The sequence below is a fragment of the Gymnogyps californianus genome, chromosome 1, assembly GCF_018139145.2.
Source record: "Gymnogyps californianus isolate 813 chromosome 1, ASM1813914v2, whole genome shotgun sequence".
NCBI classification, from domain to species: Eukaryota; Metazoa; Chordata; class Aves; order Accipitriformes; family Cathartidae; genus Gymnogyps; species Gymnogyps californianus.
In genome coordinates, this window is record NC_059471.1 from 205,635,816 (window position 1) to 205,656,838 (window position 21,023).

At 41.6% G+C, this 21,023-nt stretch overlaps 2 protein-coding genes across 3 annotated transcripts in view; one reads left to right on the top strand and one right to left on the bottom strand.

The window, feature by feature from the left end:
* Positions 1–1,169: 1,169 nt before the first annotated feature.
* Positions 1,170–5,850, bottom strand: TMEM60 (transmembrane protein 60). The gene is made up of 2 exons (XM_050901979.1): positions 5,777–5,850; positions 1,170–1,959 (listed from the first exon to the last, which is right to left on the bottom strand). Exon 2 carries the CDS (start codon positions 1,915–1,917, stop codon positions 1,513–1,515), a length of 405 nt encoding a protein of 134 aa, XP_050757936.1. The 5' UTR covers positions 1,918–1,959; positions 5,777–5,850; the 3' UTR covers positions 1,170–1,512.
* Positions 5,851–6,529: 679 nt separating this feature from the next.
* PHTF2 (putative homeodomain transcription factor 2) overlaps positions 6,530–21,023 on the top strand; it is a 72,471-nt gene continuing 57,977 nt past the window's right edge. For both annotated transcript variants that reach the window (XM_050899138.1, XM_050899129.1), the window contains exon 1: positions 6,530–6,567. The gene's annotated coding sequence lies outside the window, so the exon portion shown is untranslated. The remainder of the gene's footprint in view (positions 6,568–21,023) is intronic.

Consider the following 21,023-nt stretch of genomic DNA (forward strand, 5'->3'; position numbering starts at 1 on the left):
TTGGCACTGAAGGGAAAAGAGATTTCTAAATGGTAGTTTCAGCTCCCCATAAATTATGTGATGCTTATAAACTGGGGCTGAGTACATGGATTTTTTTTGTCATTCCTTGGTTTCTCCTTTAGCCAGGCAGGACAATCAACCACTCTAAAGCAAACATGACTTAAATTCTTTCTAAAGATCATTTGTTACTTGATGTTCTGAGCTGAGATCCGCTGCCTTAGAATGGAACAGGTTATTTGCTTAGATAAAGCCCTTTCAGCAGTCTCTGACAATACGGTTCCCATGTATTTGTGCCCACATCTGTGTGACTGAACAGCAAAAGTAAATCCAAAGTCTTCAGGAAGATTTTTTTATGGACAAGTACAGTTGAATGTATTAAAATTTTATTTGTGAGACACTTTGATCTAGTCACCTCCTGTCACCTTAGACTGTTTTTCCTAGGCTCTTCTCATTCACTAGATGTTCTTTTGTACCTGTAAATGGATCAGTATCTTCAGCATGCATGTCAATAATGTCCTAGACAACTTTTACATTTGAATTTGGTGTTATCGTAGCTCCTGGAAGAGCACTTTCAGTCCACAAAACACGCTCATAGTTCCAGCTCTTCCCAGAAGTCCCATTCACTGCATTTGTTACTTGAAAAAGTTCATTTACTCATATCTGAGTTTGCCAGTACTCTGTAAAGCCAAGGCTTCACCCCCAGAGACTGAATGTACTACGGCATTAAAAACCATCTTCCTTGTTGAAGTACCACTTCCTCCAGGTAGAAATGCATTACAGGACTCACCCCATAGCTTCAGTCTTTTACAGCACTGGTGATTTCTCACTTGGAAAGGTGATCACCATTGTCTCCCTCTTCTCTGCATCTTGGACTGCTGGCACAGTTCAGCTACTGACTTTTCCCCCTCGGTAAACATGCTGGTTATTGTCTGTTTCAGCAGCTTTAAAAAAGTGCTTATTTTTTAGTCTTTCAGACTGGAAGTGGATTCTCACTGTCAAAAACAAAATGCTGAGTCACTTTATTCCTTTTTTGCTCTTATTTGGCAGCTATCAATTGTTAACTGAGTCTTAAAGCAAATTTAGCACATTATAGAAATTACTCTTAACTGGTTGCTTGTTGAGTGACAGCATAAGTAGTAGAAAACTTAAGTCCTCTCTCCAAGGATTACCTACTGTGCTGAATACTCTGGGGTAGAACATTTGTGGTTCCTTTCAGAAGATCTTCTGCCTGCATGTGAAGAGCCTGTATCTTACTCCATGTAACAAATAACAGTAATAATCATATTAGAACAGCTTATGTTGAACAAATACTTTTATTTACACGAGCATATGTGACAGTTAAAATAAAAAAATGGAAAAAGTCTACTTTCAGTCTTCAGCCTGGTTTAGATAAGTCTCCAGCTTGACTGATTTCTTATTTGGCCTTCTAATTTGGAGATCAAGTTTGTGGCAAAACAATAATAATCCAGTAATTTGGTACCTATCTCAGTGTTGAAAAGCACATAGTATAACTTAGTCTCTTCGTACATAGAAGATATTATATCCAAGTTCAACCATACCCCCAATAAGCAAGGCCCACAAAGGGATAAATACATAAGCTAGTTTCATCGTAGTAAATCGTTGCAGTTTAGCACAGAGGGCAAGGCAGAAGGCTAATTTAAGTAGCATTGCAATGAGATACCAGGCTTTTTTCTTGATGTTTTGGGAGCCATTGCGAGGGTCAAAGCCAGACTTGCAACGTCCAGCCATTTTTACAATTAACATAACTAGAAGAATAGTATCAAATATCCAGACTGGAATAAAAATGAGGAACCAGTTCCATGGCGCTTTCTCATCCAACTTTAGCACCAGCATGATCAGGAAGAGTAACGTAAAAAGCCATGTCAGTAGTACTCTTTGCGCCAGGGACATTCTCATTTAAACAGCTTTGAGAGGAAGTCTTTCACTGTCAGCAACAACCTAACAAAACAAAAGAGGGGGAGGCATCAAAAGATGTCACTACACAACCGTTGGGCATATTCCTTAAAGGAGACTAATTTCTTGCTTTCCCACCCCTTCTAACCTCACCTACGTACTGCTTCCTAGCACTTCTTTTATAACTACCATTCTCAGCAAAGCATTCTGTTTTGGTCCTGTCCACCACTCAATTTAAGTACCTTAAGTCAGCTGTGTAAACTGCCTTAATCTAAATTTGTCCTGTGAAACAAATTATGCTTTAATCCTAAACTAGCTGTCAAACTCATTTAGGGATTTTTGTATGCTAAGAATATATTTAGATCCATTTTCCTTCAGTGCTGAGGCACTCACAGCGAACACTTGAAAATAAACCTAACAATTCTCTCTCTATAACAAAATCATCACACTAAAACGTAAACCAACTAACAAGCACAAGTAACAAACCATCTGAAAGATCCTGTAGTCAGCAGAGCTGCAGCTGAAATGACCCAGGCTGAAATTGAACCAGTAAGCACTACTACCACTTTCTGTCAAGCAGCAATCTTAAAACTACTAAAAGCTACAGATAACGTTTGCTTTCTGGCAGGTATCTAAAGTACACAGACACTGGCTGACAGGAACACTATTTAGGTTTATTAGCTTGGTAGTATATTTAAGTTTCTATGTAGTCATGATGAAAGAAAAACAAGGACAAGTGCATCTGCCACTACAGTCATAAAAGTTAGTTTTTATATTCCTAGCTGAAAGGCTTTTACCACTGCATCTGCCCGAAGCTTTTCACTGCAAGTATAAAAAGCAGCAGTGAGGAGAACTACAGTCTTCCTGAAGATTTCATGCTACAAAGATGGATAATTAATATATAACAGTGAAACAGTGCTGAAATAGGTTTCTTAATTATTTTAAAAATTTGTGATTTTTAGGAATTTGATAGTTTCCTTTAGAACACTGACATTCTTTCACTTGAAATAAGAAACTGAGCTTTGATTTGTTCCAGATTACAAAAATATTTAAATTACTGAAAGTGAGATGATGTGTTCTGAAGCACCTAACCCTCACCACCAGACGCCGCGAGAGGACAAGACCTGCTTCCCCTGTCTCCTCAGTGCCCCTGGCCACAAGCTGCTGCTGCTTCCTCTGTGTTATTACTGATGCTCACAAGATCACTTGATTAAGCCTATTAAACTCACTGAACAAGCTGAAATCTATTAGCACCTTTTTCTTTTTAACTGGGTTAGTTTTTTGCCAGATTAGCAAGTTGAACCAACTTTGTGCTCAGATAAGCATTGGAACCCGGAGGAGGGAAGTAAAAGCTGCTGGCTTAACTGGTTAGGAGATGACCTGTTACATTAGAGCTAGGGGATAACAATTTTGTACACCACTAAAGTTATCCTACAATTTAAATCTGTGTCTTCTGATACACAGTTCAACAGACCTACATTTTTGTTCAGCCTGGGTTTGAAGTTTCAATGGATTTGATTTAGTGGATAGTAGTGGGATTTCTCTTAAGGAAAAGATTCAGTTTAGCCTAAAATAATCTAAATTGGAGTTACTGTCAGTACATCCCCTCCCTTGTGTTAGGGCTGACATGTGTGTGACCCAGAGCAGGCCAGTTCCTTGAGCTGAACTAGCAAAAAAAAAAAAAAAGTTTAAAATAGGATTTTTGTAGTTTGCTTTTTGCTGTCTCAGTTCTGCTCAGATCACCAAAGGGTCTGGTGAACGCCAGTTACTGGCAGGGTGGAACCGAGACCCCCTCCTTAGGGAAGGGGTGAAGCCTAGCAGTGACACTCAACATAAGGCTTAATTGCTAAGTACACAAAAAATTGGAGGAGGTTTAGATAGCATTGCTCTTTTTGTGTTACAGAAACGTATCTAAACCAGCTGGCAGGTGCAGAGGATTACACAACAATTACTATGACCTGCCTGAAGTATTTCCAGTATTTTGAAAACATTCCCAGTATTCTCAAGTGCAATTCTGTGGCTAAAGTGAAGAGAGTAGTGATCTGAAACGAAGTTTCAACATTCCTTTCATGAGAACATTTTTGCAAACTAGTTCTAGAAATCAATGCTACAGATAGTACAAGGAGAATCTCTTATTAGCAAACTGGAGAAAGTGGAAACCAAAGAAACAGACTGGAAACTTGGGCCTGAAAGGAAAAAAGGAATTCAACACTGTTAGAAGTATCAGGTTATCAGATACTCAAAGGAGGTGCTATCAACTATCTCTGGAGGAAATAGAAGGCTACTGAAGATGTATTAGATGGGGCTACTCAATTTGAAGGTTGCTCACTTGATGAAAAGATTTTCAGTTTTCCTAAGTCTTCAGAACCACTTTGTAACAATTTTAAAAAGCACAGGCAGAAGACTCAGCATGGGACATTACGCTGCCTTTCTTTGACAGAAAGAGATGTAACTGCAAAATTGGGCAGGACTGCAAGGCTCCATTCAATTTGAGAGGCTTTTTTTGATGAAAACTCAAGAAAATCCAAGTGTACTTTTGAGATCTTATAGTCCTATTGTCCAAGTAAAGGAAGCTACCAAATTTTAAAGACTGACAGCTGGGGATACAGCTGACATAACGACAAAGGGTTTGATTACACGGAACACTTGACCATCTTTCATTAGGAAAGAAAGGAGATTATCGGCAGATTCCCAGCTAGAGGCCGGCTATCACAAGATGGTTAACACTGGAAAAAGGATGCAGATATGGTACAAGTCTGAACTAGCTCTTCTATGAAAACACTGAAGGAATGTCAAAGGTAGAGTGTAAAAATAATTTAAAAAAAGCTATCGACTCCTTATAGGACTCATGTAATTAGTAGGAAGTAAAAATTTTCAGTAATGAGAAATACTAAGTAGCATTACTGACCTTGGTGGGATGATCTACATAATTAGAATATTATGATAGCTAATTTTAGAAGGAAAAAATAAAGAGGGAAACTTACACATAACATTCAGCTCAATATTAATAATAACATAAATCTATAAATTTAAATTTAAACCTTGAACATTGCCTAACAAAGTTCAGAAAATGGTATTATACTGAAACTAAGTTAAACGGAACTCTAGCTTGATTAAATGACATTTTAAAGCCGATTCAGTAGGTATGAGTAATTTAACAACTAGAAAGAAATATTCCAGTAGCCCCGTTTTAAAACCACATTTAAACTAGTCTGATATGAATACAGGTTAGGTATTCACAAGTTCTCCTTGCAATTGGTGCATTCTTAGTTCAGGTAGTCTGTGTAGATTTAAAAGTGTAAATAAAGTCGAACTACAACATCCCCTTAACCAGAGTACTCGTTTTACTCTTTTTCAGCGAAACAGAGGCTCCCGAGTGCTGAATTTGGCTGAAAAAAAATAAATTCAGAAACTATTCAGAGGAACAGAACGAGGAAACGGGCAAACCAACCGAGGGTGCAATTTAACGGCCTCTCGCTGTCCTCTGAAGAAAACTGACTGTTTCCAGCCCAGGCTCCATCCAGCCTTAGCGGGCACGGTCGCTGCCCTCGCCCACCTGCCGGACGAGCAGGGCAGGGCCGAGCCCGCAGCCCCACAGGCGGCGCAGGCCGCCCGTCTCTCCCGCCCTTCCTCAGCCCCCACGGCTGACCCTGGGCCGCCCGGCCTCCTCCGCACCCTCGCTCCAGCCTTCCTTGCCGGCCCGCCGCCTTCCTCGGTTCCTCCCTCGGCCGAGCCAGCCTTCTCCCGAGCCTCCCCCCGAGAGGCCCCCCTTCCCCAGCCACGGTGGAGGCCCTGTCCGCCTGAGGAAGGACGGGCGCGGTGCGGGAACCTGAGGTAGAAGCCCCCTTCCCCCCCCACCTACCGCACGGGCCCGGGCCGCCCTGCGCCGCCGCCCTCGCACGGACCCGCCGCCGCCGCCGCCTCCCCGCGCAGGGTCTCGGCGCATTCCCCTCCCGCCCGGCTGCGCGGGACCAGCGCGCAGGAGAGGGGGCGCCTGGGCTCTCCCCGCCCGCTCCGCCACAGGAAACCGACCGCCTGTCCTCGCCCGCCTCCCTCGGCCTGGCTATTGGGCATCGGGGGACGCACGTCCTACCGCGCCCCACTGTCACTGGGTAGCGGCGACGTCGCTCAAGTTAATCCCCGCCTCCCCCCCCAGCTACTCGGCCGTGGCGACACCCATCAAGGTCAGCCAGCCCCCTCACGGCCGGCGGCCGTTCAGCCTTGAGCCCACCCCCCTCCATTCTCTTTGCTGCCAATTCGTGCAGGAGGCTGGCTGTCACACCGGCCCCGCCTCTGCCCTGGGGAGCTGTCCGTCAAGCACAGCTCCACCTGCCTCCCGCTCTCGTTGGACAGCGCCGCCGCCAGTCACGTCTCGACCCCACCCCCGGAGGCGGAGGGGGCGCTGTTGGCGACCGACCTGCACCCGGCCCCGCCCCCTGCTCGGCGGCGCGCGCTTTCTCGGGTGGCGCGCTGTTGCTGCTGCTGCTGCCGCCGCCGCTCGGGCGCGCGCCTCCTCATCCTCCTCCCCCCCCCGCCCCAGCTGTTGCCTCGCGCGCGCCCGCCGCCTCCTCGCCGTCTCGCGCTCCCCTCGCTGCTGTTGTCTGCGGCGCGCGCTGGCCCGCTCCGCCGCCTCGCCGCGGCACCGGGCGACCGGTAAGGTCGGGAGCCGCCTCGGTCAGCGGGGGAGAAGGGGGGGCCGGCGCGGAAGCATCCCCGCCCCGGCGGGAGGGGGAGAAGCGGGGCGCCAAGTTCCCCGCGCGGCTGGGGAAGGGGCCGACCGGCTCGGTGGGGGCGGGGGGAGGCGGCCGGAGCGGCTTCAGCTGAGGAGCCGCGGCCGGGGCGAGGCGGAGGTGCCCGCTCGGTGAGGGGTGACGGGGCTGGGGGGGGCGCCCAGCTGTGTGGGGCGGGGGGCGGCGGGGCGCTACGCGCATCCCTGGCGGGGCGCGGCGGAGCCGTCTGCCGCGGCTCCCCTCGCCCCTGGCCGGGCGGCGAGAGCGGGCATGCTGCGGGTCCGCTGCCGGCCCGCCACCGCGCCGGGGGCCTCCCACCCCCCCGGGGGTAAGCCTGGCCGGCCGGGGGAAGGGCGGGAGGCCCGCGGCGCCGCGGTCCCCCTCAGGCGGGAGGTAGCGCGGGTGTCGGCGCCGCGGCGCCCCCCCCGGGCCCTTCCCGCCGGGGCGGTGGGGGTCCGAGGGCGGCTGCTGAGCCACCTTCCCGCCGCGCCGTGTAACCGCATCAGGTGCGGGCTGCTCCAGCCGTTGGAGGGGGGCCGCGCCGTCCTGATGAGCCTTCGGTAACCGGGCGTGTTGGCCTCCGATTGCTAAGTTTATTGTGGGTGGCAGACGTTCAGTTACGCGTTCGAGGCTTGAGCTGCTGGCCGTTTCCGTACGTGTTATTCCTGCTTGCTAAGTCTGACTTCTGCTGTAATACACCTTTTCCTTGGTAAGTTGCTTTAATGCATCTTGAGCTGCTTTAATGCCTATGTCAGGTGATGGGACTTTTTTTCTCCTTTCCTTTAAAGGTCCTAAATTTCGACACCTTCACCTTCATCTCTGACCTCGTCTCCTTCTGTATTCTGGTATTTTACATGCCTTTCTCTTTTTTTGGTGCTTTCTTTCTTATTTCTTATCCCATTTTTTTTCCCCCTTTCTGCCCTAATCCAATGACAACCTGTCTACAGCTTATGTGTTCTTGGTTTTCAATTTGGGAATCTAAATGTTAGGCTGCTTCCTGTGAGTTAAAATTTCTTCTGTCGTATTCATTTCCCTGGTGTTTTATTTGCTGTCTTTTCTATGAGAAACAAAGGGGAGAGCAGTAGGGGAAAATGATTACGGAGTAGTAGAACTATCTAGGTGTTTGCTTCTTTTACTCTTGTTTTTCATACATACCCCCTGAGTGCATGTAACTCAGGTGTATCAGATTCAGTGACAGTTTTAGTCCATATTCTCAAGCTCTGCGCTTGGTATTTTGTCTTTTACTGCTTTTACACATTATTGGTCACTTGAAAAGTAATGCTGCTGAGTCTTGCATTTTGTTCCAGATTTGCCAGTGTCTTATCCATCTGTCATATAATTAACTGGAAAAAGTAATTAATTGGAAAACCTGACTTGTTGAAAGTACTTTAATTAATGTTCTGAAATTCTTTGTGATGAAGCATTCCTACAGAAAATACAGCTGGTTTTACAATTTTGACACACGAGTTCTCTAATAGGAATGAGACTAAATACAGTGTGTCATCAGTAATTTGCCTGCTTATATCTTCCTGTTGATGCTGTTAAACAGGTGGTGGTATCTGTTTTATCAGGGAGAAGTGCATCACTTGAAATAACCTGTTAATCCTAGTAAGTGAATCCTAGTATCTTTAGCTGCACTTAGAGTGGTCACTAAGTGGCAGAAGGATATATTTCTGTTATATACGTTAGCTCTTGGCATGAGACGTTTTTGTTTTCCTGGAGTTAGAGGCTAAAAGTGTTCTGTGAATAAATCTCTGCGTTATAAATAGCTGTACTGTATTTAGCTATTTCTGTAGCTCTGAAGGTTTTGGTGATCATCTTTGATTTGTCTCTTTATTTGTGACATCCTGGAAAGGATAATCCTTTTCTCAGAAGTCTTATTTTTGTTCCAGTAAGGTGTTTATGAACTGATGTATGTACGCACATCATACTTCTGTCAGTTTTGACGGTTTTTTTTTTTTCCCCCGAGCTCTACTTTACAATATTTGCAAACAATTTTCATTTCTGAAGGTGAAGGTTGAGAGTGATACTTGGAACTGGTGTGTTTAAGATCCTGATCCCCGTTTGAAGTGGAATGTTTGTACAATTGAATTTTCTGTTGCTATGTTTTGCTGCCAATGTATTTTTTTATTCTGGATATAAATATTATAAAGGATAAAACACAAGCCTGAGTCATCTGAAAAAGAATTTGGAAAGCTAGTTAGTTTAATTCAATGCTTGTAGTAGAATTTTTTCCTGTTGTATTGTGTGGAATGTGACATACAAATAAATTGTCAGTAATTGTTGGGAACTCCACGGAGCATTTCAAGTATTCCGGTAGTACTGGATTTCTCCCAACGCAGAGTTAGCTCAGTTTGTTTCAAAAGGTTGTTCCCAGCTGTGTCCATAGCTGCCTAATGTTGGTGTGAATTCTAGGAGAACTCAAAATCCTGTAGGCTTTGAAATAGGAAACAGAGTATTGATGTTGTATTACAGGGGAGGTATAGGTGTATTAAACAGACTTCCAGTCAACTTTGAGGCAGTTAACCAGGCAGCGAAGGGTGGAGCAGCTCTTGGAGTGGAACAATGCTGTTCCTGTCACAGCTGGCAGGGGTCACTGGAAAGCAGTGGACATTATTTCTTTCCCAGTTCTCCAAAGTTACATATACTGTCTTCCCAGGCTTTTTCTAAATATGGTATCTTCTACTTGTTTATAGTAGAAATCTTGTTAAAGAAATAAAAACATCTTTTTTTTTTTCCTTTTCTCAGGACTGCTGTGAGTGAGAGTGGTGACAGTCACAGGGTTTTTTTTTTTTTGTCTGTGAGGAAGTTCTTTTTATAATAAACAGCATGGATTCATCACCGAACAGTTTATGTGAGTTTTTAGCTTGGCTTACTAAGGACACAAAGCTTGTACAATTACTTTCTTTGTCTGTCTTCTCCCATTTGAGTAACTTCTTTAGTCAGTCAGATGACGAAACCAAATTTAATGGCAACTGAAAGACATTAAGTACCTACACAGTGACAAATTTTTATAAAACTCTTGACAGGTAGTGACCTAAATTAATATTTCCACCCGAAGAAAGGCAGTTATAATTGAGTCCCTTCTTTCTTCAGAAAGAGAGCAACTGCTGGCCAGTCTATGTGCTAAGCTCTGAGCCATTGTGGTGTGTACTGCTACTGGCCCAGCCAAATAGTTGGGGCAGTTGGTAATATGGGTGGGGGGCAGGAAAAAAGTGTTGGGTGAGGTGGAGAAGGAGGATAGGGAGCCATGGTACACTGGTAAAAACTGACAGACTTAATTGCTTCTGCCCACAGAACAAGGTAGGCCTGTTTTTTCTGTAATGTTTTTTTGTTTTACGAAGGAAACAAAACTCTTTTAGGATACCTCTGTCAGAGGTACTGCTCCTTCTCGCTGTTCAAGGACAGTTGACCACTCCTTACTCTAAGATATGCAGTGGCATGAAAAATAAAAGACTTTGAAAGCTTTAAATACCATGTTTTCTCTCTTGAGTTTACTGTGCTGTTATGCATAAAGGTCCTTCTTGCTGGGTACAGAGGAAATGGTTAACTACTTGAAGAAATTATATTCAAATTTGTAAGGAGAATACAAAGTGCTTAATAAATTGCCTATAGGGGGAAAAAGAGTTAATAGTAATTAGGGCTATAATGTATTACTGTGTAATGTTTGGGTATGCTTTACATGTAATCATAGAATAATTTAGGTTGAAAGGGGTCGCTGGAACTTATCTATCTGGTCCAACCCCATCTCAAAGCAGGGCCAGCTTCAAAGTTAGAGCAAATGTATACGTATATAGAGATACCCATTATATTGTCAAGACATTTGGAAATATAGCTTATGTTTGTGGGGTTTTTTTAGTTGAGGGGAGGATATCAGAGTTCGTAGAGCTATTCTTTTGTTTCTTAATTTACATGTGTAAAGGGGATTTTTTCCAAATTCACTTCTGCTGGGAATACTCTGTGAGACATGTAGTGTTCAGTATTTAATTCTTTGTTCATTTGAGGTGGTCTTGGTAGACATACTCCAGAGAGACTAGATGGCGTCCTGGAATGAGTTCAAGCATTGGATTGAACTCCTGTTAGCAAATACATTTGTGGTTCTTGTTCTTAAAAATACAGTTGCAAAGTGGGAGAAGAAATTAAAGCAATATAGTATCAAATATGAAGTCATGCAAGCCTTGCATTTTGGAAGTTGGCCAGCGCCAGATGCTTTTGGGGCTTAGGTGGTTGGCAGATGCCAGCCTGGCAGCTAAACACTCTTCGTGTTCGGCTGTCTTAAGGGACAGTTTGTTCTATTCTTGCCATGTTGCTCATACTCTTTCCTTGGTATTTGCTACTGGCCGTTGTGGGGTCAGGTTAGGTAGAGAGTTTGTATGGCCAAATACAGCCTGGTGATCTCTTTGGACCTTTTCTTGCATCCTGGGTCGTAAAGCTTGAGATTCCCTCAGCTGTGTGTTTATTTTTTTCTTATTATTTAGTGTTTAAATAGCTGCTTTCTTTTTGAATCTGAGTAAAATCTTGGCTTCAGTGACTTCCTGTGGTACTGAGTTTAACAGTCTGATTATGTGTTGTAATATAATATTTCTCTGTTAAAAGTTTGGCTTTGCTATCCTCTAAGCTCGGTTAATGAATGAAGTTCCCTGTATTATTGGAAGCTGTTGTTTTCTTGACTATATTTTCTGTATATTTCTTAAAGTCTCATTTAATTTATAATTCCTTATTTTTCTGTTCATACTTGCATGTCTCAACAGGAGAGTCTTTCAAGTGGTTGATATTTCATAGCCTTTCTCAGAATACCTCCCCCTCCCCCAGTATTTTAATATTCTTCAAATAAAATACATGCATTTCAGGTCAGATTGCACAACTGATCAACAGAGCTGTACTGCAGTGTTTTCCTTGTCATTCCTCTTTTTTTCAGGTGTCTCTGTGCTCTTCTGACTGTAGGATATTGAATGGAAGAGCTCACTGAGCTGCTAAATTTCCTTTCCGGATTTGAGATACCTGATTTTAAAGCTTTGTGTGGTGTATGTAGTTTGCTCCCCCCCGGCTCTTATAGATACCATTTGCATTATTGATACTAAATTCTGTTTGTGTTGCCTATTCATTGTTCAAGTTGATCCATCTTAAACTTTGCTAATGTAAGATTAATCGTCGTCTGGAAATGTTACTACTTCAGGTTTTTTTTTCTTCTCTGATGTATAAAAAATAAATACAGTGAGCACTGCTGGACCTATTTATAGAAGCTTGAGGTTTGGAATAATAGGGAGGGCTCAGTTCACACCATTTAAGGACTTAACTTAGGCAGTACTTCATAACAACTGTAGGCTACTGGTCTAAATAGGGGGAGGAGGAGAAGGGAAACAGGCTTAATTAGTCCAGATAAACTCTGTTAATGGTACTTCTGAAGGCTTGCGGGTAGAGATCCAGTGTTCAAGTTGGCTTTGGTCAGAGCTGCATCACTACCAGAAATGGCATTAGTGCTCATCTTATTCTGTGGTCCATGGATCTGTGGAGCTAATTCAGGAGAAAACTGCTCATTTACTTAGTAAAGGTAGTCAGATCCTTGAAGCTGTCTCCTGTGCGATGGGCTCCAATGCTGGTAAAAAGAGGGATGGAAGCTGGTGACTGAGGAGGAGGGTGGACTGTGGTAATACTGGTTTAGAGCGGTTAAAACAGTTGTGAAGCCTTGCTGTGCCACCCTGACCTTCTGCATCGGCTCTGTGTGGACCTTATGTGTCTTTAGCGAGTGATTTCTTTTGCTGAAAGTTCCCTCTTAAGGGCTCCGGGAACAAGCAGGAATGTGGGGCATCTGTATTTATTTGTAAGCTAACATTAGCTGTCAGTGCCTGATGAAGCAGTGGCATGATGAGTGTCTGTGTTCATCTTTCTTGTAAAAGTCTAATGGCTAGCGTACTTAGAAAGCTGGAAGTTGAGATTTCTGGATGCTCTCATCCTGAGTGGCTTTAATGTCAAACCTCTGGAAAGAGCTAGCCACCAGGGCATGTGTATACTGAATGACATCCTGAATGTCTACCACTGTCACTACAGGGTGGTCAGGTATGTGAAAGCTAGTGGAACATAAAGGAAGACTAGAAGGATTTAGTTTGAGTTTAGTTTTGCGATTAGGATGCTTCTTTGTGAAGGAGAACGGGGATTTGTGTGCACTTTGCCTTGGACTGACACTGAATGGATGAGCTAGCAGACCAGCCGTGTGCAATCCAAGGAGCTTCAAGGCACCTGAGCAGGCAATTAAATAGGCCATTTTATTCAGACTGGATGCTGCTATTAGTCTTTATTATCCAGTTAGCCCATTGCAATGAAGAATGTTGACCTCACAATTTTGTTCAATTTTCTGGCTGGTTTTTGATCCGTGGCAACGTTTGCTTTTCACAAATGGCAGTCTATTTAGAAGTCAATTGACATCCTTCCAAAGGGTCTTTGAAAGTCCACGTATGTTTTATCACTTGCTCTTGTTTATCAGTTAGTTTGACATGTTCAGAAATACTGATAGGCTAAGACATGATCTTCTTTTGCAGAAACTGCTGATTAGACCCTATCAGATAGTCTTTCAGGTATAATGGTGTTCAATTTTTAATGATTGTTTTGAGGAGCTTGCCAGATACACGTGTAAGGCTTGTTACCCTGCAATTCCTTGCTTGAATCACTCCAGAGACTTCTTAAAAAATATAGGCTCTGTATTTCCTACTATGTTCCTACAGAACAGTGGCTGTTATAAGAGACTGCAGCTTTTTCTGACAGCTCAGCCGCTTCATGCCTCAGCTGCTTCAAAAACTTACTGGATAACTATTTGTAGAACATGATGCAAACTTGGTCATTTAGGAGTGGTTTTCAACTTCCTGGCTGTACTCATCGAGAAGCCACAACTCTGCCGTGCATTGCCTGGTGACAGATAAACACATCTTCCTAAACACCAAGTCAGTATTTTCAGTGAGCAAGATTTATTGTTGCAGGAAATTACTGTTGTGTTTAGAATCACAAGGAGGAGAAAAGGAACATAGCATTTTATTTCAAGGCAGCCACTGTATTTGGGTTTGGGTTTGGGTTTTTTTTTTGAGTGTTTGTGAAGAAGGATGTACATGTAAATGAAAAACATAGTATTTATAGAAATTCTATTCCTTAATAAAGTTGTTACAGTTCTAAGAGCAGATATATACATGCAATATTTCGGGGATTTCTCATTCTAAGATTGTAAATATGTTTAATGGGATATGTATGTATGTGTGTAGTATTCAGTACAAAAAACAGGAATTAAAAAGAGCAGAACTTGAGATTGACCATATACTGTGTTTTATTTAATTTTTTTAAAGATGCAGCATTTTCAGAAATGTCTTGGCTTGTAGATCTGGCATGCTAGCAGCAATTACTTCACTTGGATTGAAGGGAATTTTGAAACTAACATCTCTTATAGAAGATAAGAGGCAAAATTAACTTGATTATAGTTCCCTTTAAGGGCTTGAATTTTTTCCACTTCATTAAACAGTAGAATATGTTTAAACATTAGGAGCTTTTTGCTAATTAATAAACACTGCAGCAGGCTCAGGAGTAAATTACGAGAGGTATAGAATCCTGGACGTCTCAGTACAGAGTCCTTCCCCCCTATTTTTACAAGTAAGGTAACTATGAAATCATGTCATGTCACTTCAAATGGAGCCATCAACAGAAAACAGTTATGTAACAAAATTAGGAAATTTACACAGACCTTAAGGCTGAGGGCATAGATTCCAAAAATGGCTACAGAAGTTGCAACAACTGCACGCAATGTTCTTTTCCCAGAACCTGAAATAAATCTCAGAAATCCTGATACTCAACATTTTGCTACTAATTCAGACAGTTGTGTGATTCACTGGCAAAACAAATATTCCTTGGGAGACAGTTATTTTCTGTGGTACTTCCTTGCTGGTTTGTCCTTCAGATATTGGCATTTTTACTGTGGAAGTGAAGATGGTTAAGTCAAGCCTACTTCCCGTCAGAATTTGAAAACTGATTCTCACTGCATGCTCTATGCTACAGCTGCAACCGTGAGAGCTTCCTGCTTGGGATGGTAAGTGATAAAGGGCATGAGCTTATAAGGAACAGTAAATATGCAGTGGCAGAAATGGGATCAGATACCGTGGTTTGTGGGCAAAATACAGAGGCCTGAGAAAGTATCTGTTTTTCAGTAACTGACATCTTACTGGAGGCAGAGGCAGATCTGGACATGCTGCCAAATGTCTGTATGTGTCATGATATATCACGTTTGGTACGTCTGTGTTCATAAAGAACAGGGCTTGATACACAGCAGCCAGCATAGGGTCTGATTCATATTTTATGGTTGCTGTTGTTGGCCTGATAAATTCCTCAAACAAACAACAAAACTCCCCAAACAGGTATCTAGGGATGTTCGATGTTTTCTCTCACCAGTTGTTTGGGAGTAATTGTTTTTTTGGTTTTTGGGTATTTTTGGGTTTTTTTGAGATAGAGTGAAGAACAAAGTTTGAAAATTCATTCTCTTTCATGAGCAGTGTCTTAGGAATGCTGGTACCCAAATTTAGCAGGGTTGTTCGTGTTCTTTGGGGAAAGCAAGTATGTTAATTCCTTTTTATTTACAAACTATCGTGCTGTTCCTTTGGGAAAGCAAGTATGTTAGTTCCTTTTTATTTACAAACTATCGTGCTGTTCCTTTGGGAAAGCAAGTATGTTAGTTCCTTTTTATTTACAAATTATCATGACCTTGGATTGCAAGGCAACAACTTGGGGGGCCTTGGCTGGCATGGCAGCAAGAGTACTTTTCATGCTGGCTGCTGGATATGGTCCTTAGGTTAGCAGTGTCTGATTTTTTAAATTTTATTTTCTTTTTTCCTTCCCTTTGGCTGCTTCAGATTTTCTTAAGGCTAGCTGAAAGGAAAGTGATAAAACTTCCACTGAAAGGTGTGAACCTGAGAGTGACAAGTTTCTCATTTGCTTGTATACAATTTGCAATTCTGAAATGCTGTTTTGAGAACAGCGATGCATAAAGTACTTAAACAGAACACTACATTATATAGTATTTGATGTTCCTTTTAAAAAAGGAAACGTAGGTTTAATGGTTTATTTGTAATGCACATGAAAAGAATGTGTCTTTTGAAACACTGCTTCAAGGGTTTAATCCTGTTCTTGGTGGCAGTGGCAGAACTCCCATGGATTTGAGTGTGGGGAAGGATGACTCCTGGTAAGTTTTAGCGGTGTATCTGCATTACATTGATACCTGCGTTGGTTTGTTTCGTCATGGCAGAAGCAGCTTTTCAGTCAACAGCAGATGCCTAATATGACTAAGCTGTTTATTGGGCTCATTTAAAATTAACTTAACATATCAAATAATGTCAACAATTTGATGATAATGTTAACTTCTATTTTGATGTTGAACCTAGAAAGTGAGGGTTTTTTCCTCATTGAAGTTATTTTCTAGCTGTGCATCAGCAGGTATAATGTTTTACTTCTAAGTGAGTTTGTGTGATACAAATGTTGCTGCTAAATTAGTAGTTTAGACCATAGGCTTTACTATTCTGATTCATTGTCTCTTCTTACTCTTCATACCAGGAAATCTTAGTGAAATTACGCCTGTGATTGTGAAGCTGTAATATGGAGGATCTAACATAATGGTAAAACAGTTCTGTTGTGGAAAGCAGTGGAAACCAAGTTCTAGTATTCTATGGCTTTATGCAGTAACTTTTTAAAAACTATGTTTATTTTGCTGCTGAGAGAAGTTCTTCTTCTGAAGGTAATAAAAATCAATGGCATTTTAAAAAAACATTTGAGACAAATGCCACAGCTCTGCAATTTTACTCCTAATGATGTCTAGTGAACATGCCAACTTCATCATTCCATGATCATAACGAGTTGAGAAGGACGTTCAAGTCTTGACTCAACAGCTGGATGGCATCCTGACCATTCAGGTTAGGATTGTTATAAAGGAAACAGGTTCCTTGAAATACTTAGTGATTCACAGTGTTTACAGGCAAGGAAAGCAACTATTTGCCTATGCTTCCTTGCTTGTGTTGTATTTTTCATTATGTCCTTTTGCTAGTTGTCACTGCTTAGACTTGTATATTCTCCCAAAAATTGTCATTTTTTACCTTTGTCACTATGAGGAGCACAGTTTTATTCTGAACTTCTGTGAGAGTTCAGAATAGGTTTTATTTTCTGTAGACTGTCATTTAGAAATGTATGCATTTATGTCTGACTTGGGTCGCCAAAACCCTGTGGATAGGAGTAAAATTTTTAAATACACTTACTTTGAATTTATTTAAATCTGTAGCGTAGCGTCTAATCCTGTCTTACACAATAAGCACTGCACTGTTTGAATGAGCATTTAACTACCTGAAGACATCTAAATATAGATTTCTGTGGCTTTTGAAAAACTGCTAATTTGATTGCAAGGTGTAGTGTGTACTTAAAATGGAATATCATTATGCTCTGAAATGGAAAAGAAATAGCTAAGAAACCCCACTTCTGAATAGGGATCACCAAAACCAGGTAGTCATCTGTTTTTAGTTTTAAGGAAGTAATGAAGTTTTGATCAAAAAATGTTGCTTGTTGTTAGTAGTATTGACTGTGAGTTTGATGGAAATGTAATGAACAGCTTTGTTGAATGTCACAGAGATGTTGTGATCAAGCATTTATATTTGGATGTTCTGTCTAATTTCTGAAGTTGGGAGTATTTTTTGTGTTGCTCTTAAGTCTCCAAATAGTTAAGTTAATCTTGCTGTAGTTACTCTGCACAGGACATTGTACAACTGAGTGCAAAAGCTGGTCCCTGTTCCAGATGTAGGTGTTCGACACAGAACATGAAACAAATGGCTAGATGCGGAGAGGATGGGAGGAGAACAAGGCAGAAGAATAATCAGTGCTCTGTTGTGCTTGTGGATGTGTACCAGCTGTTTTGATTTGTTCACTTGACCCATTTGGTACTCATGTGCCTTAGAGCCCAGCTTGTACAGTCTGACTTCAGGATCAATATCAATACAAATTGTCAGCTGAATAACATATTAACTTGTAATGAATATGCAAAGTTCTGAAATTGTTCCAATACTTAGTCTCCTGTCTAGGTGTTCAGTGAGCTGTGGGCAGATGCAGAGTCAGAGCTGGGGCTGCAGCTTAAGTGCCTTCAATTGTTACCATCCATTTCTCATCCAGATAAGTTAGCTTCAGGCCAAGTGTATCAAACTCATTATACTGTCTCAAAAAAAAAACCCAACCCACCCAAAAACCAAACTACAGACAAATCCCAGCACCTGCAAGCAGAAACACTGTCCAGAAATAATTAAATGAACCTTTTCACCTTTCATTTCAATGCTGTCTCGGAAATTGTTGTATATCTCTTGAAGAAAGCATGTGATATCTCCTTGTAAAGGTATTTTTACTTAGCACACCAAACTCTGTTAAAGTCTTCTGAGACATCCATCCCATGATTTTGTCGTATTTACTTTTGTAAGCATCATCTTTGCATTTGTGTATGCAAATATTCTTTAAACGCCACCAAAATAGACTCTATGGAGGATTTAATGTATACAGTTTCTTAAAAATACGAAAACCATGGGTAATCTAAATACCAGCTTTGTTGATAGAAATCAAGTAAATTAATAATAAAACTACTTTGTTATACTTGGTTTATAGCTTTGTGATGTAGTTGTTTCTCAAGGCAAAGGGGTTTTGAGTGAATCGGAGAACTACTGCAGAAAAAGGTTGCTGCCTTTAAAACGGCTTGTCAAATTTTAGCAATATTTGACACAGTTGGAAGTCTTGGATTCATAAGTTAGCGTTGGTTTCCTGAAAAATCATTGACCTTGGTGAGAGAGAGATCAAGTTAATGTAGCTCTTGAGGGAAAGGCTTCTGTGCGGGTTCAACAGTTAGTTCTTTACTACCGATAATGAGTTTCTCATCCTGTAATCCAGCCTTTTTCTCATCCTGTAATTATGGTGGTAGGAAGCAGACTATATTGTATGTGAGAGGATATGTTGGTTTAAGAGAAATGAGAAGGAGTTAAAGATCCTCCAAGATGAGTTCATAAAGGAGGGGAAGGCGATGGGTGCAAGTGTGATCAAAATCTGTATGGCATCCTTTCTACATCGGCACCTCTGTGAGCAGTGGCATTGCTTTCGTTATGACTGTGCAATGTACGTCACGTGATGTGTGGATGCTATATATGGCTAACTTTGAGTCTGTAGTCCAGTCTAGCAAATGATTTTAAATTTAAGTTTACTTGAACAGGTTTTCAAACAAGAAGGCAAATCCTATTTTAAGCTTTGTATGGGTGAGAAAGAAGGGTAACCAGTCTATGTAATATGCCAAGTTATATCAAAGTGTCTGTTGGACTCCATGCTTTATGTGACAGATATATTTTTATATTTATTGTGCCGATGAATTCTTAATAATTGATAGTTGCTCTTAGAAAAACTGCTACTATTATCAGAAACAAATAGGTCAGAAACAATTACAGATGTTGACACAGTCATGCCTGTCAGCTTTAACCGACTTGATGTGACTTACACAATGATATTATCAACAGTGGAAAAATTGCAGTGTTTATTTGCTCAGTTGCAACAAAAGTCAGTGTCCTGATATTTCTGAAGTTTGTTAATGACTGTCTAAGCTCTCTCAGAGACATTTCTTTCTATTGTGTTGTAATTTTTTCTGAAGTTATATGAAGGAAATTGGAGTTACACTGTTAGAAATCTTAAATATAGTTCCTTTTGCATATTTGATTTCTCTTTTTTGAAAAAGCTTTGTGAAACATGAAAATGTATGGCTTTATGTTTCTTAGAAATCCTCAGGAGCAGGTATAAAATCAATCTATTTGTTGAAGGTTTTGTACTATAGTGTATATGATACATATCCAAACTTACTGAATATGGTGTCTTTAAAGTAATGCACTGTGTAAAATACGAGTACATCCATACACGAGTCAGGGAAGACTGAATAAACAGGTGTCAGTGCAGAACTGAGTCTTTTGGAGGGTCATCTTTTCCTTCCGAGAAATGTCTTGGAAGGTAGCGGTGTTGATAGGGCTTTTGTAGAGGGAGTATTTGTGATTTTCGTACAAACAGCTATTATTACCAGGTAATCTAATCTCTGCTTTTTTAAAAAAAAGAACTGAAATTTTTGGTGATGAACAATGTGTAATAAAGTGTCACGAGTTATTCTAATGCTTAGGCATTTCATAAAGACACTTTTATTTTAATCTATTGCACAGTTTCAGTTTCCATCCCATCTGTTGGACATTGTATTTTTCTTTGCCTTTCTTATCTGTGCAAATGCTGTAAACAAATGTCTTATCTTTCTCTTTGTTTTAAAGACAAAGATCACCTTTAATCTTTCACTATAAAAACTGCCTACAGATAAATAATTCTTGTTTCCTTTTAATGAAGAAATATAAGGTGCAATATTGTTGTTGATATTGACAATGTTATGATAAGTGTGATATTTTTATCAGAAATATACCCCTTAATCACGTTTTTTTTCTGAGATCAGTCTTGGAAGAATGCTTGATGCATAGTTCGGTGTTTGGGGGCTAAACTACCACTCCCTCTCGCCACTGGTGAGGCCACGCCTGGGGTGCTGGGTCCAGTTCTGGGCTCCCCAGTACAAGAGAAACAGGGACATACTGGAGAGAGTCCAACGAAGGGCCACAGAGATGGTGAAGGGACTGGAGCATCCCTCCTGTGAGGGAAGGCTGAGAGAGCTGGGACTGTTCAGCCTAGAGAAGAGAAAGCTGAGGCAGGATCTCATCAATGTATATAAATACCTGAAGGGAGGGTGCAGTGAGGACGGAGCCAGGCTCTTGCCAGTGGTGCCCAGTGACAGGACCAGAGGCAGCGGGTGCAACCTGAAACACAGGAGGTTCCATCTGAACATCAGGAAACACTTCTTTACGGTGAGGGTGACTGAGCACTGGCAGAGGTTGCCCAGAGAGGTTGTGGAGTCTCCACACTTGGAGATATTCAGAAGCAGTCTGGACATGGTCCTGGACAACCTGCTCCAGGTGGCCCTGCTTGAGCAGAGGAGATGGACAAGATGACCTCCAGAGGTCCCTGCCAACCTCAACCATCTGTGATTCTGTGAAACTATGTTTGCAAATTTTTTTCAAGAGATCTTCTTGTGTTGATTTTTACCAATTAAGCTTGATGCTGGAATTGTTCAGGTAGTACATTTGGAATATTTGTTTAATATTTTGAAGTTACTTATACTAACTTTTTGCGTTACTTGTTATGCTTATACTTAGTATAAGTATAGCATATACTTAGTAACTTGAAGTTACTTATACTAAGCCTTTTGCGTAATTTGTTAGGAATTTTACAGAATAAAATTGGATTTTCCTTGCATGTTAAATACTTGGTGCAGTT

Excerpts from the sequence above, each read along its gene's own strand:
- TMEM60 (XM_050901979.1), bottom strand. The coding sequence starts at position 1,917 with ATGAGAATGTCCCTGGCGCAAAGAGTACTACTGACATGGCTTTTTACG.